The 18,429-nt window shown below is 40.5% G+C and overlaps 1 protein-coding gene across 1 annotated transcript; it reads left to right on the top strand.

Annotated features, from left to right (window-relative positions):
- Nucleotides 1-15,785: 15,785 nt before the first annotated feature.
- Nucleotides 15,786-17,907, top strand: LOC107760991 (expansin-B15). The gene is made up of 4 exons (XM_016579143.2): nt 15,786-16,066; nt 16,476-16,588; nt 16,700-16,899; nt 17,425-17,907. Exons 1-4 carry the CDS (start codon nt 15,886-15,888, stop codon nt 17,765-17,767), a joined length of 837 nt encoding a protein of 278 aa, XP_016434629.2. The 5' UTR covers nt 15,786-15,885; the 3' UTR covers nt 17,768-17,907.
- The last annotated feature ends 522 nt before the right edge of the window (nt 17,908-18,429 follow it).

Raw genomic sequence — 18,429 nt, 5'->3', positions numbered from 1 at the left:
CTGTGGACATCCGTAATAAAGTGGACTTGTTTATCATATCAAAGGAAAAAAGAGAAGGAAAATTAACAGTCATTGAAGGTGTCAAAGAGGAATTAAAGTAGACTTCATTCTACGTCATTTAAATACAAGGTTTCACCTTTTTTTCTCACATGGCGTTTGATATTCATATTGAGGTTCCGATTAATTTGGATTCATGCCATATAAGGCCCATAAAAAAGTGTTTTCTATTGAGTTTTTTTTCCCTTCTTATGATTCAAACCCGAAACTTTTAGATAAAGATTGAATAATAATATTCATTCCACCACAATCCTTGGTCGTCAAAGTTCTCCCCTCCTTCACGTGCCCTTTCCTCATCATTCACGGGGCCATCCAACTCCAAAAGAAACTTTTCGAGAAGTGCTATAGAAAAATACTATGACAAAAATTAATATTCGATTCTAATAAAGTTCTTAGTAAATTTTCTATGTTGCTAACATTCAAGAGTGATTATGCTTTCTTTTTCCTCCAAAAATTCCCCTGCAGTCATTTGTCTTTTTTGAGAAGGAAAAATAATAATGTATCTATCTTTCATAAAATCATTACGGGGTCTAACAAATTTTCAAAATATGTACCTTTCAGAAATAATGGAAACCACATTTTCCTGCTTCCTATCATTTTCTTATTCCATCACTAGATGCTAATACGATCTTGGTGGCAACTATATAGTAGCAAAATATGTCAATCAAAATGTTATGTCACATGAATGATAGATCTCCTTTTTCAATTATAGTTGGTTTCTCGGTAAAGAAAATAATCAAGGCAAGATTAAATTGCTATAGCCTCATAGTTAGTTACGATAAAAATAGAGTAAGACTTAAGTTTTTGAAAGAAGAATATCCGCATTCTAAAATTGGGGCATGATCTTGAAACACAAAAACAGAAATATTATTAAGAATATGTTATATACTTAAATACATCATTGAAGCAACTACTTTGGAGGTTTACTTCAAAAAGACTTGGTCGTGGTAAGAAATACTTAATAAAATATAAACACTAAAGCACTAAGAGAGAGAAAAGAACTTTTATGAGAAAAAAGGATTAATATTGTATAACCGCTATCAAAATAACAACCGAAAATATGTATATTTTGTATATATATACTTGTGTATGTTGTATAAAAAAATATAAATTTTATATATTTTTACGACTATCAAATAAAAATAACTTGGCCACATGGCTAAAAGTGATATTTGCCCAAAAAAAGAAGGTGGGGAGGGGCTGGAATTTAGGCCTTTATGTAGAGTACAACCGTTTAATGATCATTGCTTTGGAACTTAGACTTAAAAAAAAAAACGTACACACTTGATGTTTATATCAAATTACAAAGCTCAAATAATTTAAAATGTATTATTTCCTTAATGAACAGTTTAGACCATAAAGAACAAACCATCAATGGACAGTGTCATTCCTTTCATGGTACGGCAAATTAATTAGCAGGCCTCCACTTGACAAATTTTCAAGAGAATTTCGATAACAATGGAGTGTATAGATGGAAATAAATTTACCCGAAAAATCGGGATACGTTGAATTTAGGTGTGATTCTAAGGATACGTAAATTCCTTATGATACAAAAATGACAATACCAGTATTTTACTATAAAATGGGAATAATCAAATAGGAAGGCTCAATGAGCAACATGAACTCTTACTGTATCTTGGGGAAGATGAGTCTATTGCAGTCTATGCCCCTTTTTATAATAGAGGGTCACTACTTTATCTATAACAATATAATAAAATAATGCATATAGTGGAGGACCCATGATGGTTTGTCTTTTCCTTGATTCCTGCCAAGATTCTCTCCCTTAGTGCGGTTATGATGACTTTTGTCGGCGAGCTCGGCACTGGCTCGAGCTTGGTGTTAGGTCGAACCCCCGGTCTTGGTCCAAGCCCGTTCTGCCTTGGGCATCGATATTCGGGGCCTGTGTCGATCGGAGTTGTCTCGTAGTTCGATTCGGATACGAACTCGATAATGATACCGAGTTTTGCCGTCGATCGGTCTTATAGCTCAAAACTCGACGCCCTTACTTCGGAATTCGTCCGAGCTTGATATGTGGATACCCTTCGATCGAGACGTCATTGTCTTGGTCAGTCTTTATGATCGAGAATCGGTTTTGACCGTACACAGATAGTCCCCTCGTTTCTCGGAAAGGATGTGGCGAGAAACGATATGATTTCTCTTCGGCTCGATTAAATTCATGTCGACGTTCCTATCAACCCCGATCATGACGTATGCGATAACTGTCCCATCGGTTTGGTCTTATCGAAGCTTTTAATGTGTGTCAGACGGTGGTCGGCCACCGCTAATACCGAATCGTCATGCCTTAGCCTATAAATAGTCTTTCCAAACAACTTTTACCACTTCTCTTCTTCCAAATTCTCTTATTTATCCTCTATATTTCACTGCTTCAGGGCCGCTTATACCAGAGTTTTGGTGTTATCCCTTCTTTCACCTTCCATCGCATTCTTTCCTTTCATATCAATGGCGAAAACTTCCAAAATCGTACCTCAGAAGGAGAAAGCTTCTTCCTCACGGCCGTTTGATGATAAGGCGCCGGCAGAGCCGTCCGTTTATGACTATGTTCCTGACCCGTGTATTTTGAAGACCGATTTTAGGGTGGAGAATCCTTCGTCTGTTCTGGGTCGATGTGAGCACGTATCGATATATATGTGCTCTATAACGGAGGATCATCTCGAGGCCATCAGAAAAGATTGCAACTGGGGTCCCGAGGTTGTGTTGCAAATTCCATCCTCCGATGAGAGCGTCACTACTTATGTGGATGGGTGTTTAAGTGTTTATACTTATCCCTTCACATTGGGACCCGTCGACCCGGTGATTATCGATTTCTGCAAAAGATACCAGGTCACTCTTGGCCAAATTCATCCCTCTTTATGGCATATAGTGATCTTGTTGCGCTTCTTTTCCATCAAAGCCGGGGGGTGGATTTTTCTCTGAACCATCTTATACGACTGTACCGGCCTCAGATTTTCCGAGGACTAATTAGACTTCATCGTCGAGCATCGAAGGCTTTGATGTCGAGTATCGATGAAGACAAGGATCGAGGTTGGATGGGTCGATATATTGGAGTGAGGACCCGTGATATTATTCCGGAGGAGAAGATGTTGTTCCCTGAAGAATGAAATTTTGATCGTAAGTGATTCTTGTTTTACCTTTCATGTCTTTTTTCAGATTTTTTCTGATGTCCTTTCCTGATGTTCAGCTGCCCCTTGGATGCCACAAGCCGTGCCTGACCTCGAGGACTGGGTTCGGAAGTTAGCCTCGAGCCCTTCTTATGCCGAACGCGCTTGGCGTGATTTGGCAAAAGGTAGATGGGAGGCCAAGAGTCATGGTGAGGTTTGCTTCCTGTTTTCTTCAAAGTGTTCTGCGCGTTCTTTTTGCTACCGATTTTCTTTGTGCAGGCGTAAACAGGGATGCCGCTCTGAGGCCTTCGAGCGGTGAAGAAGGAAATAAGTTCCTGGTTCTCAAACAGGGGAAAGATAAGAAACGAAGAGATTCCTCTCGGTCAGAGGACCCGAAGCCCAAAACTCGAAGGGTGAGGAGAAAAGCAATCACCCTTTCGATGGACTCGGTCCAATGACTGAGAGAAGAAGGAGAAGAGGATAGCTCTTCGGCTTTGGTGATTCGATCTACGGAGGCCATCGAGGTTGCTAGAGCTCCCGAGCTGATGACGGCTGTGCCTGTCGGGGTTGGTTCCGAAGACTTGAGTCTCGACCGGAGTACTCCGAGTGATTTGCTCGGGGCTATGACAACGGGTCATTCGCCTTCTCTTTCGTCTTTTTCTGAGGAGGCATTGAAAGAAGCTCGAGAGTTGAAGACTCCTGATATCGGCGCTGGCTCTGGTGCAGGGGATCCTTTTAGGGATTGTTTTACTGGGGTCGACGATGGTTCCGATATCGGTGATGCTTCTCTTTTATTAGAGGAGGCTCAGCATTTCATTACTTGGGTAATGATTTTTCCATACTTAGTTTCTCTGTTCTTTTCCATACTTGACTCTGTTTCTTACTGTGCATGCCATTAATAGGTTTTGAGTCGATCTTAGCCAGTGTGAGGCCGAGCGCCGGAAGGTCTCAGGTGAGAGAGATTCCCTGCGGCTTCTTTGCAGCCAAAAGGATGAGGCTATAAAGGATCTCCAAGCGGATTTGGCTAAGTTCCGTGAAGAAGGGGTCGAGCTCGATAAGCAGGTGAGCCTCGTTCTGTTAAAGTACGGGTCTGACTCAACCGTGAAAGTTAACCCTTCGTTGTCTCAGTTGCAGCAAAAGATCGGGTTACTTCAAGAAGAAGTCGACCAAATCCGAGCTGAATGCAATCGGTGGAAGGAGAACCTCGACCTCCTGGCAGCGGAAAAAGAAACCATCTTGACGAAATTATTATCAGCCGACGTTCAACTTCGAAGTGTCAAGCAAAAGGGGTCGGTTCAAGCAAAGAGGATCGAGGAGCTTGAAACACGACTTGCTGAGGCTAAAGCGGAAGTTGAGTCGTCGAAAGTCTTGGCGGATAAGTCCATTGCTGTATATCGGGCTGATGCTGAGACTGCTCAGATGGAGGCCTGAGAAGCGGCAAAGACTGCCGATACTCAAGCTCATTGGGTTGCCGAACTTGCCACGTGTAGGTCTTGGAGGGAGGCCCTCGAGGAGATACACGCTCGAGGTTTCGTCCTTACCGAAGAGGTAAAAGGGAAAAAGAGCTCGAAGCGGAAGCTGAAGCCTTGGCTTCTGATGATGATGACGATGATGGTAGCAAAAGCGGATTCGAGGATGGGGAAGAGCTCGACCATGAAGCTTAGTTTCTAATTCTTCGTGTCTGTAAATTAGTCACATAGGCAATTTTTGTATATATGTGTATGACGAGGTCGACTTGTTTTTGTTTTGTGAAGGCTTTTAATCGAATGTTGACCTTGTAGTCTCTCTGATCGATCAGACTTGTAGCCCCTGGGTTTGCTCGTTGAGTCGATGATTCAAACATTGAAGGAATATAATCCGTAGGTGATTTGTAAAAGTGGCTTATTAGCCGTTGAGTGAATGTTTTTGAAATATTGTAGCCCATGAGTGAGTGCTTGCTCGAACTCAGAATAATAGGAATAACAGTAGCTCGTAGGCTTAACAGTCGAGTGATTCGAACTCGAAATAGTGTAGGTAGCCCGTAGGCTTAATGGTCGAGTGAGTGCTTGCTCGAACTCGAAATAAAAATAGCACGTAGGCTTAGTCGAGTGAATGATTCGAACTCGAAGTAATATAAGTAGCCCGTAGGCTTAATGGTCGAGTGAATGCTTGCTCGAACTCGAAATAAAAATATCCCGTGGGCTTAGTCGAGTGAATGATTCAAACTCGAGACAAAGATAGCCCGTAGGCTTAATGGTCGAGTGAATGTATCGAACTCGAGATAATGTGGCCCATGGGCTTAATAGTCGAGTGAGTGTTTTGAACTCGAGATAAAGATAGCCTGTAGGCTTAATGGTCGAGTGAGTGTTTCGAACTCAAGATAAAGGTAGACCGTAGGCTTAATGGTCGAGTGAGTGTTTCGAACTCGAGATAAAGGTAGCCCGTAGGCTTAATGGTCGAGTGAATGTATCGAACTCGAGATAATGTAGCCTGTAGGCTTAATGGTCGAGTGAATGTATCGAACTCGAGACAATGTAGCCCATAGGCTTAATAGTCGAGTGAATGTATCGAACTCGAGACAATGTAGCCCGTAGGCTTAATAGTCGAGTGAATGTATCGAACTCGAGATAATGTAGCCCGTAGGCTTAATGGTCGAGGAAATGTATCGAACTCGAGATAATGTAGCCCGTAGGCTTAGTGGTCGAGTGAGTGCTTCAAACTCGAGATAAAGGTAGCCCGTAGGCTTAGTGGTCGAGTGAGTGCTTCGAACTCGAGATAAAGGTAGCCCGTAGGCTTAATGGTCGAGTGAATGTATTGAACTCGAGATAATGTAGCCCGTAGGCTTAATAGTTAAGTGAATCTTAATTCTGGATGCACAATAAATCTCAAGTCATTGTACATGTGTTCATGTTTTGCGCCTATGTTCGGGCCATTCTACATGAGCATAGTTCGTTTTGACCATTTGGCTCTTACAATATTTCCTCTTGGAACCCTATTGTTGTGAAATGACTTTTCATGTATCTGAATTTGATGTATTTGAGGTCCTGATGCCCCCTAGTATTCGAGGTCGATTGGATAGAGGCCTCGGATACTGTTTAAAAGTGCACCGCCATTGATGGTTGCCTCATTAAAAACCTTGCCGAAAAACCCATTTGGGATAAAACCGATTTAAGGAAAAAAGAGTGCAACACGTACTTTTAAGCGAAAGATCCATTTCAGCTTTGTGGCGTGGGTTCAAAGGCTCTGGACGGTTTAGCGATCGACTCCACATAGCAACATTTAGCTTTTGTCCGGACTTTCTGCAGGGGTTAGTTAGATGAATGTGGGAAGTTCATTCCTTAGCAGTAGTACCATTTTAGATGTGATACATTCCAACTGCTTGATAGCTATTTGCCGTTTATGATGTCGAGCCTGTATGATCCTTTTCCGACGCCCTCGAGCACCTGATATGGTCCCTCCGAATTAGGTCCTAATTTTCCTTCGTTTGGATTCCGGGTATTGATGGTGACTTTCCTTAATACTAAGTCCCCGGGTTTGAAATGGCGAAACTTAATTCTTTGATTATAATACCTTTCGATTCGTTGCTTTTGGGCGGCCAATCGGATGATGGCAACTTCTCGTCCTTCGTCCGATAATTCAAGGCTGGTGTTCATGGCCTCGTTATTTGATTTTTCCGTCATGAATCGAAATCTGGGATATGTTCACCGACTTCGACCGATATCAATGCTTCGGAACCATACACTAAGGAGAATGGGGTTGCCCCCGTGCTGGATTTTGACGTTGTCCGGTATGCCCAAAGGACTTCGGGCAGGATTTCTCTCCATTTTTCCTTGGCGTCGTTCAACCTCTTCTTCAGGTTTTGAAGAATAGTCTTGTTCGTTGATTCGGCCTGTCCGTTCCCACTGGGGTGGTATGGCGTTGATAGTATCCTTTTTATTTTGTGATCTTCGAAGAATTTTATGACTTTGCTGCCGATGAATTGCTTCCCATTATCACATACTATTTCGGCGGGTATCCCGAATCGGCATATGATATGATCCCAAATAAAGTCTATAACTTCCTTCTCTCTTATTTTCTCGAATGCCTGCGCTTCAACCCATTTAGAAAAATAGTCAGTCATAAATAAAATAAATTTGGCTTTACCTGGGGTCGATGGCAGAGGGTCGACGATGTCCATTCCCCATTTCATGAACGGCCATGGGGATAGGACCGAGTGAAGCTGCTCTCCGGGTTGATGGATCATTGGCGCAAACCTTTGACATTTATCACATTTACGAACAAATTCTTTCGCATCTTTGCTCATATTAATCCAATAGTATCCTGCTCTGATCACCTTTCGAACTAATGTGTCGGCATCGGAGTGATTCCCACAAGTGCCCTCGTGTACTTCCCGGAGGATGTAATTGGTATCTCCCGGACCTAAGCATACTGCCATTGGACCATCGTAGGTCCTTCGATATAGTGTTCCGTCAGTGGCCAACGTAAATCGAGTAGCTTTAGTTCGTAGGGTCCTGGAATCTTTACGGTCTGACGGGAGCTTTCCGTTTTTAAGTATTCAATATACTTGTTTCTCCAATCCCAGGTTAAGATAGTAGAATTTACTTCGGCATGCCCATCTTCGATTACCGATTTTGAAAGTTGAATGACAGTCCCCGAGCTCAAATCATCTACCTCGATCGACGATCCCAAATTCGCAAGAGCATCAGCCTCATTATTCTGTTCTCGTGGAATATGCCGTAGAGTCCATTGTTTAAAATGGTGCAAAGTGATAAGCAGTCTGTCCAAATACCTCTGCATTCTACCTTCTCGGACTTTGAAGGTTTTGTTTACTTGACTCACCACCATCAAAGAGTCACAATGCGCCTCGATGACTTATGCTCCCAAGTTTCTAGCTAGTTCGAGACGTGCAATCATGGCTTCATACTCGGCCTCGTTGTTAGTCAATCTAATAGTTTTAATAGCTTGCCTAATAATGTTGCCCGTGGGGGGTTTCAAAACTATGCCTAGCCCGGAGCCCTTTACGTTCGAAGCCCCGTCTGTAAAAAGTGTCCATACCCCTGACGATATACCTGATTTCAGAAGGAGTTCTATTTCGATTTCGGGTACGAGGGTTGGCGCGAAGTCGGCCACGAAGTCTGCTAAAATTTGAGACTTGATGGTCGTACGGGGTTGATATTCGATATCGCACCCGCTGATTTCGATGGCCCATTTGGCCAATCAGCCTGACAGTTCGGGCCTATGTAAAATATTACGGAGTGGGTAGGTGGTTAATAAGCTTATAGGGTGACATTAAAAGTACAGCCTTAACTTTCTGGAGGCGCTTACTAGCGCAAGTGCTAATTTCTCTAAGTGCGGATACCTAGTTTCAGCTTCTCCTAAGGTCCGACATACGTAATAAACGAGAAATTGCGTACCTTGCTCCTTTCGAACTAAGACACTGCTAACGGCGACTTCTGATACCGCCAAGTATAAGTACAGTTTTTTGCCTATTTTTGGAGTGTGAAGCAGTGGTGGGCTCGATAGATATCGTTTTAATTCCTGCATCGCTTGCTGGCATTCTGGTGTCAAGGCGAAGTCGTTCTTCTTTTTAAGTAGGGAGAAAAATTTGTGACTTCGATCTAATGATTTTGAAATGAACCGGCCTAAGTCTGCAATTCTTCCCATTAACCTTTGTACAACTTTCACGCTGTCCACAATGGTAATGTCTTCGATGGCCTTGATTTTGTCGGGGTTAATCTCGATTCCCCGATTTGACACCATGAAGCCGAGGAACTCTGAACTGACCCGAAAGCACATTTCTCGGGGTTGAGCTTCATGTTGTATTTCCTTAGAATCTCGAACGTTTCCTGCAAATGGATCAAATGGTCCTCTGCGCGCAGGGATTTAACTAGCATGTCATCAATATAGACTTCCATTGATTTACCTATTTGTTCTTCAAACATTTTATTTACTAGGCGCTAATAAGTAGCTCCTGCATTTTTTAGTCCGAAGGGCATTACGTTGTAGCAATATGTTCCATATTGGGTCACAAATAAAGTCTTTTCCCGGTCGTCCAGGTTCATCTGAATTTGATTATACCCGGAATAGGCATCGAGAAAAGTGAGGATCTCGTGACCGGCCGTGGCATCGATCATGCGATCGATGTTGGGCAGTGGAAAGGAATCTTTGGGGCATGCCTTGTTCAAATCTTTATAGTCCACACACATTCTAAGTTTGTCCCCCTTTTTAGGCACTACAACCATATTGGCTAACCATTCAGGGTATTTTACCTCCCGAATGGACCCTATTTTGAGAAGTTTGGTTACCTCATCCTTTATGAATGCGTGCTTTACCTCGGACTGGGGTCTTCTTTTTTGCTTCACCGGTCTGAACCTAGGGTCCAAGCTTAGCTGATGCGTCGTTATGTCCAGTGGGATCCCTGTTATATCTAGATGGGACCAGGAAAAACAGTCGATGTTATCAACAAGAAATCGAATGAGTTTCTTCCTGAGTTCGGGGCTTAAACCCGTCCTCAGGTATACCTTTCGCTCGGGCCAGCGTTCGATCAGTATGATTTTCTCCAGTTCCTCATTCGTTGATTTAGTGGCATCAGAATCATCGGGGGTTACGAAGGATCGAGGGATCCATCAATCATCATCTTCTTCAATGTTCCGCTTACCTGACTGGGTAGAAGCCGATGACTGTGATTGCTATTTGGCGCTCCGCTCTTCGATTATGTTTCCTTCTGAACCTGATCTTTTTATCGGCGAAGACGAGGATATTGATTTTGCTACCTCGACAGAGAACATTTCCTTTGCGGCCGGTTGTTCTCCGTACACTATTTTGACGCCTCTCGATGTTGGGAATTTTAGGACCTGGTGCAGGGTCGAGGGTACGACTCTCATGCTGTGGATCCATGGCCTTCCGAAAAGGGCATTATATCTCATATCACCTTTGATCACATAAAACTTTGTTTCCTGGATGGTTCCAGACACGTTTATCGGCAGGGTAATCTCACCTTTGGTGGTTTCACATGCCATATTGAATCCGTTTAGAACCAGAGTCGCGGATACGACCTGGTCTTGCAGGCCGAGCTGCTCTACGACCCTCGATCTGATGATATTGGCCGAGCTACCCGGATCAATTAACACACGCTTAATCTTAGTTTTATTCATGAGTACAGATATTACCAGTGCATCATTATGGGGTCGGATGATTCTCGCTGTATCTTCATCATTGAAAAACAAAGTCCCTATGGGTGTGTAATCTTGAGTTCGAGATCGTTTTTCGCTCACGATCGATGTTTTAGCGCATTTAAGCATCGGTCCCTGAGGGAAATCGACGCTGCCGATGATCATGTGAATGACGTGTTGCGGTTCTTCTAGCTCGTTTTGCTTGCCGAAGTCCTTGTTCTTAAAATGGTTCTTCGCCCTGTCACTCAGAAATTCCCGAAGGTGTCCTTTGCTAAATAAGCGGGCTACTTCCTCTCTTAATTGCCTGCAATCTTCCGTTTTGTGGCCATGAGTTCCATGATATTCGCACATTTGATTGGGATTCCTTTGGGCAGGATCGGTCTGCATGGGTCGAGGCCACATGGTGTCTTTGATGCGTCTGATGGCCGATACGATGGCAGATGTATCGATGCTGAAGTTATATTCCGATAATCGAGGAACTTCTATAGGATCGACATATTTATCAAATCCGCTCTTACTCATAAGTCCCCGAGAATTTTGCCCCCGATCAGTCCTTCGGTTATTCCGAATCGTATCACGTGCTGAACCGTTATCCATCCGATTTGTGACGTATGGTCGGTATCAGTCTCTGTTCGATCTTTGTTCTCTGTTGATTTCCCTCTGATTTTTAGTGGCAGTGCGGTTCTGATGCGCGGGCCCGTACGAGGCTCCCAATTGATCATCTTCGACCCTGATTTTTGATTGATACCGGTTGTGTACATCTGCCCAGGTTATTGCCGGGTACTCGATCAAATTTTGTTTCAGCCGACGTGATGTTGTCGAACTTAACCCATTCAACCCTTGAGTGAAAACTTGTACGGCCCAATCGTCTGTGACCGGCGGCAAATCCATACGTTCCATTTGGAATCGGGATAGGAATTCCCTCAGCATTTCGTTACCCCTTTGTTTTACTTTGAAGAGGTCTGATTTCCTTGTTGCGACCTTTATGGCACCAGCATGTGCTTTTAGGAACGAATAGGCCAACATGGCAAAAGAATCAATGGAATTTGGCAGCAAATTGTGGTACCAGATCATTGCTCCCTTTGCGAGGGTTTCTCCGAATTTTTTCAACAACACGGATTCGATTTCATCGTCCTCCAAATCGTTGTCTTTGATGGAACATGTATAGGAGGTGACATGTTTGTTAGAATCGGTTGTACCGTTATATTTGGGAATTTCGGGCATACGGAATTTTTTGGGGATTGGTTTTGGGGCCGCGCTCGAGGGAAAAGGTTTTTGTATGAATTTTTTCGAATCAAGCCCTTTTATTATCGGTGGAGCCCCCGGGATTTGATCGACCCTAGCATTATATGTTTCCACTTTTTTGTCGTTGGTTTCGACTCGTTTTGTGAGTTCCTCGAGTAATTTAGCAATTTCAGGAGTGGTCCCTGATTCTTGCTCGTTTGATTTTACTATGGCGGGCTCCGTTACGGGGGTGACTTCTCGAAGAAGTGGATTGAAGTTCGGCCTGCTTTGCATATGAGTTTGGCTCTGTAACTGAGCTATCGCTGCTTGTTGGGCTGGTAGCATTTCGAAAATCATACGCAAGCTGACCCCGATTTTTCCCGTGTTGTGGGTGTCTCGGGCTATGGGTCGAGCACCGCCCTGAACGCTTCTTTCCGGTTCAGAACGTTGATTCGCTTCTAGAGCTATTTGTGAATTGATATCCAATGGTACTTCGGCTCGAATTTCGGGTTCTTCGATCCGAGCCTCGTCGCCGTTGTCAGGTAGCCTTCCGGCCCCGGGCGCCAAGTTGTTGGTTTCATCTTGAAGGTCGGCTTCGAGGTCGATAGGTAAAGCCATTGCTGATTTGAGGTTGTAAGCTGGAGTGTACTGTATATTTATATCAAACAATCACTGTTACCCTTAGCCCCACGGTGGGCGCCAAACTATTTATCCGAAAAATCGGGATACGTTGAATTTAGGTGTGGTTCTAAGGATACGTAAATTCCTTATGATACAAAAATGACAATACCAGTATTTTGCTATAAAATGGGAATAATCAAATAGGAAGGCTCAATGAGCAACATGAACTCTTACTGTATCTTGGGGAAGATAAGTCTATTGCAGTCTATGCCCCTTTTTATAATAGAAGGTCACTACTTTATCTATAACAATATAATAAAATAATGCATATAGTGGAGGACCCATGGTGGTTTGTCTCTTCCTTGATTCCTGCCAAGATTCTCTCCCTTGGTGCGGTTATGATGGCTTTTGTCGGCGAACTCGGCACTGACTCGAGCTTGGTGTTAGGTCGAACCCTCGATTTTGGTCCGAGCTCGTTCTGCCTTGGGCATCGATATTCGGGGCCTGTGTCGGTCGGAGTTGCCTCGTAGTTCGATTCGGATACGAACTCGATAATAATACCGAGTTTTGCCGTCGATCGGTCTTATAGCTCGAAACTCGACGCCCTTACTCCGGAATTCGTCCGAGCTTGATATGTGAATACCCTTCGATCGAGACGTCATTGTCTCGGTCAGTCTTTATGATCGAGAATCGGTTTTGACCGTACACAAAATAATAAAATTATCAGAAGCTACTCAAGAAGAAAAAAGCCACTGAGTACTTTCAAATGAACTTCACGATCGAGACTATAGTGCAAGAAAATTAGAAGAGCAAAGATTCGGTGGGTGAGACATCATTCTCACTCGGATCTTTATTTAAATGAATCAAAGCTGATGAGATTTCTAAAAATGCTAAATTTATTTACATCAATATATTAATTACCGTTGAAATAACGTCCACACAAGCTCCCCCTAATAAAACCAAACAAGTGAATACTTAAATGTAAAGAAGAAAACGTTATAAAACACTCCCACGTATCACTAGATAGTTACACAAATGTGACAAAAATGCACACTCCATCATTTAAGTGGGCGTTTGGACATAAGAATTGTAAAATTCCAAAAAAAAAATTGAAATTATTTTTCAAGTGAAAATGGTATTTGAAAATTAGAGTTATGTTGGACATGAATATAATTTTGGGTTGTTTTTGAATTTTTGTGAGTGATCTGAGTGGATTTTAAAATACAGTTTTTTTGGAGTTTTTCAACTTTTCGAAAAATTTCAAAATCCATATTCAAGTGAAAAGTGAAAATTTTATGGTCAAACACTGATTTCGAAAAAAGTGAATTTTTTTTCGAAAAAAGTAAAAAAATTCTTATGTCCACTGGTATAGAACGAATCGGGGTGCTCGTTCTATTTTTTTTGTTCCTCACCCGACCTGGTGTTAATCTGGATTCATGTCACATAAGACTTAATAAAGAAAAAGCACTCTCTACTTGGATTTTTTTTCATACTTATGACTCGAGCTGAAACATTTGATTAAAGTTGGAAGATCTTATCTATCCCACCACAACCATGAGGATGAATGTTCATTCTTTATCATGATATTATAAAGAAAAATCGACTACACAAGATTATTAAAAGCTAATATAAATAGGAAGGAGATTAATTAATAAGAAGATGGACAAAAATAAAAAGGGGAAGTTTCAACGACCAAAAACCACCATCAACGGCTGGTTATTGGGACCATTAATTATATGAAGAAAAGACACAGAAAGATTTGCATAAGGCCCCATTTCTGCCGACAAGTTTTGCCTTTCACTTTAAGGTCAAACTGTTGCTCAGGGCCGGCTCATGCACTACTGTTTTTGACTATACCAAGCCATGCAATATTGTTTAATTCAGGCATGTTGAGTAGAGGCTGATTGATTTAGAGCGGTTCAACCGAATTTACTACTTTTAGTTTGAATTATTTGTACATTTGCAAAAAAGATAAAATTATTTATATACTGATATTGATCCAATCTGCTTATTCTGGCACATTAATTTTTCTTCATTGATTGTAAAGTTTGTAATTTCAGTCGCTATAAAGGGAGTTTTCATTTGTGTAATGGTAAATACTACGTAAAACTACAAGATGATAATATGTTTTTATATTTTGAATCTACGCCGTACGTCATAAAAGATTTATAAATAGTTCTCAACGTAGTCTTTTTTAACGAAGATGAAGTAAATTACTCTTCTTTAGTTCATTTTGCAAAAAAACATAGTCTTCCCCCTGAAAAGTTGCAGAACCTTATAGTACTCTCTTACTAGCATATTAAGTCTACCAATACGGGCGGTGTACCTTTGACACTAACAGAGAAAAATTAATTAAGGAGGTAAGAGTAAGACTCCAGTGTCCCTTTCTCAAATGCTTTTACTTAATTACGATCCTATTAAACAATACTAGTACTACTAATATATTAGTGTATCTGTGAGTGCCCATCAAACCCTATTGCGATATTTAATTAAGAGAAGACAAACCGTTACAAGAAAGTATCTTCTCCGAGTATCGTTTTTTATTCTCACTTTCTTGATCCGATCACTCATTATATGTTTTTTTCCCCTAAAGTAAAAGACAAGCTCAGGGTTCCTTGACATCATTAGGGCCGAAGGAAGTGCGCACGAGTAGGCTGCTTATCGGGCGATTATTTACTCTTAACGGTTCGATTTATCGATTATCGACTTTTAAATATATTAATTCGTTAGCCACCCGATAAGATATCGGGCAGATTGGTATAGGTTTAACTATTATCGGGCAGTTATCGATTTAAATTGTACTTTTTTAATTAGTAAATCATGTAATAAATCGAAGTAAAAATATAAAACACGGAAAGACAGCATTTCATAACTGCACGAGTTCCAACATCAACAACACTGCCAACACATTTGAGACCTTTCTTCAATATATGAAACTCGTTCCGGTCATCCAGTGAACAAGCTTGTTGGGTCAAAGTTAAAAGTGTCATATATACAAGTTGGGAGTAATAATTAAAAACATGTTTGGACAACATCTCTGCCCAGATAACTAATTAACCCACTACTTAGAAGAAACAACATCCAAGAATATCAATTCATATTTATGGATAAAAATAAATCAGTACAATTCACTTTGCACTTCGTACAATTGTCCAGAGCAGTTATATGGATAAAAATAAATTATATATATATTCTTAACGGGTTAACGGATTATCCATTAAGAAAATTAAATAATCCGCCCCCAAACCGATAAGCCGTTAATAAAAAAATTTCAATCCGTTCCTCGTCCGTTAAACCGTTAACCCGATACCAATAAGCCATTAAGCTTCGGTTTCGGTTCGATTTTCAGTTTCGGTTCGGTTTTGAACATCCCTACGCACAAGGACGTTTATAATTAGGATTTAATTTATATACACTATAAAAACATTTACACAATTAATATATTTAAATTTAAATATGTTGTAGTAGATTATCTGCCTTATTTTCAAGCTACTAATCACACCTGTTATAGACGATTATGTGTAGCTATCTTTTGTGGAGTAAAATTATATCTAATGTTCGCAGTCGGCATACCTTTTCTCTTTTCCCCCTATATATACTAGATCTCTCTGTCCGTTTTGCAATACCAAATACTTTTCCCTAGTAATATCATTACAAATTAAAGAAGCAGTGATAATCTAGCGCTACTTCATTTGTGAAGCAAGATAAAGAACATGGCCTTATTCGCCATCTCACATTTGGTCATTCTTTCACATATTCTAATTGCTTTGGTTTGTTTCACCAGCCCGTGCTTCAGCTTCAAAGCTAAACATTTCAATTTGACCACCTCTGCCACTCACTGGTCGTCTGCTGGAGCTACTTGGTATGGCAGCCCCGATGGTGCTGGTAGCGACGGTAACTTACATCTCCCTTGTCTCCATTAGTAGCGGCGGCCAGGATTATTATTAAGGGATATCAAAATATATAAAAATAAACATGCAAAAAAAAATTAAAGGGAGTCAACATATAATATTTTTTTATTTTTTTCCACGAAGGAATGTCAGTTGACACCCTTGCTATAAGATGGCTACGCCACTGGCCTCCATTGAAGTTACGTTGAAAGTACGTACTGCAAAGAATTCTTTACACGATCATTGTATTTTAACATGTTGCTATAAGTTATCTGCCTAATTCCGATTATTATGGACAATTACCTCAACTTATCTTTTAGGTGACGTGAAAGTGTAGGAATTTGTATAAACTGTTTGCATATGGAAGTTAAACTCATGTGCTATAACGTAACCGCATATGTTTATGAGTGCAGGAGGATCTTGTGGATATGGAAATGCAGTATCTCAAGCACCTTTCTCTTCCTTGGTTACTGGGATTGGTCCATCACTCTACAAATCTGGAAAAGAATGTGGAGCTTGCTACCAGGTTAATTAATTCACCCTAAAACCTAATAAAAACAGTTTTATTCAAGTTCTTGATTAACAAATATATATATTGAAGATTTGTGAATAATATATTCATATTTTGGTATTACAGGTGAAATGTACAAAGAAGGTGCATCCTATGTGTTCAGGGAAAGGAGTAAGGGTGGTGATAACAGACTTTTGCCCAGGAGGTCCCTGCGTTTCCCAATCTGCACACTTTGACTTGAGTGGTACTGCATTTGGTTCCATGGCCATTCCTGGACATGAACACAAACTCCGTGATGCTGGCGTCTTGCAAATCCGTTATGCTAGGCAAATTCAACTACCCCCTCTTAATAATTAAAAAAAAAAACAAATTGAATTCAATTTTATTTGGATATATTTACGTAGTTTTAAAAAAAATCACACTATATATAGGTGCAATTTGCCACTAGACTTGAATCTTGATTCATGAATTGTGGTGTAAGATATTACTTGCTTCATCAATTTCTGGACGATTAATCCAAGCTTACTATAACCAATTATTACCGTTTTAATTAGTTGCTTTCAAGTAAAACCAAATTCCTTTTTTAAAGTTTAATTTCTATATATACGCTTAAAGTAAAAGATAGATTTTTTTATATTATCAAGTTATTTAAAAAGTCAACTATGTGTAAACTGTTAATAATAAGCGGTGAGTTGGAATAATAAGATGGTAAGAAACCTTTGAAGCTCAACAAGATAGATTAGTCCGCTAAAACTAAAATTTTAATAATATTCATATAACTTAACTTAAATAAATAATTCAATTATATTAGTCAACGATATTTATTTGGACTAATATGACTTGAATTTCAGGGTAGCGTGTGATTATTCAAGGAAAAACATAGTGTTCCACATTGACCAAGGATCAAACCCAGAGTACTTCGCAGTGGTAATAGAGTTTGAAGAAGGAGATGGTGATCTTGCAAAAGTTGAACTGAAAGAAACAAAAAGCAGCACTAGTACTACTGATCAATGGAGGAAAATGCAGCAGTCATGGGGTGCTGTTTGGAAACTGGACGCTGGCTCTGAGTTACACCCTCCATTTTCCATCCGATTGACTTCACAATATTCTGATCAGATTTTGGTGGCCAAGAATGTCATTCCCACTGGTTGGCAGCCCGGTGCTACGTACCGCTCTCTCGTCAATTATATTTAAGAGTTTAAGTTCTATTCACTGACCGTATAAATATTTTTTATATTGTCGGTGTATATAACTTAATTCATATTTAATTAATTAAGTTTCCTACGTATTTGGCTTGGAAGATAGTAAAATATGTATCCACATCCTCCCTATTGTTCACCATCGGCTTGGAAGATAGTAAAATATGTATCCACACCCTCCCTATTGTTCACCATCGGCCGGACCAAACGGTCTCGTGCTAAGATTATATAGTGTGTTTGTATGAATTATTGTATTAATTATTTAATGGTTGTCAAGCTCACTTGATCGAGTAGAAAAATAAAGTAAAAACTTACTCGAAACTTGTGTTTACACCGTGAATACCTAAATTTTGTATTGTTTTAACACCTCCTAAAGTCATTAGTGTTTTGTTGTTTTAATTATTTTCCCCAATTTTTGTGTTTGATTGCATATTTTCTATCATAAAAATACTAAAAAATAGTTATTTCTTTATTTGTGCATTTTAGGAATTAACTAACTATTCAATTGGTGAATTAATCTAGTTAATTGATCATTTGAATAAGTTACTTAATTAATTTATTTGTTTGTATAAATTTAGTTTAATAAGTAGGATTAAGAAAGAAATTGGATCAAATTTGAAAGAGAAAGTGGCCAAAAGTGCAAGATAAGGGGCTGCC

Source organism: Nicotiana tabacum, chromosome 4 (assembly GCF_000715075.1).
Source record: "Nicotiana tabacum cultivar K326 chromosome 4, ASM71507v2, whole genome shotgun sequence".
NCBI lineage: Eukaryota > Viridiplantae > Streptophyta > Magnoliopsida > Solanales > Solanaceae > Nicotiana > Nicotiana tabacum.
This window is presented reverse-complemented; position numbering and strand designations above follow the sequence as displayed.

Excerpts from the sequence above, each read along its gene's own strand:
- LOC107760991 (XM_016579143.2), top strand. The coding sequence starts at position 15,886 with ATGGCCTTATTCGCCATCTCACATTTGGTCATTCTTTCACATATTCTA. Across the intron at positions 16,589-16,699 it reads AATGTGGAGCTTGCTACCAG|GTGAAATGTACAAAGAAGGT; the intron begins GTTAATTAATTC and ends TTGGTATTACAG. Across the intron at positions 16,900-17,424 it reads TTGCAAATCCGTTATGCTAG|GGTAGCGTGTGATTATTCAA; the intron begins GCAAATTCAACT and ends CTTGAATTTCAG.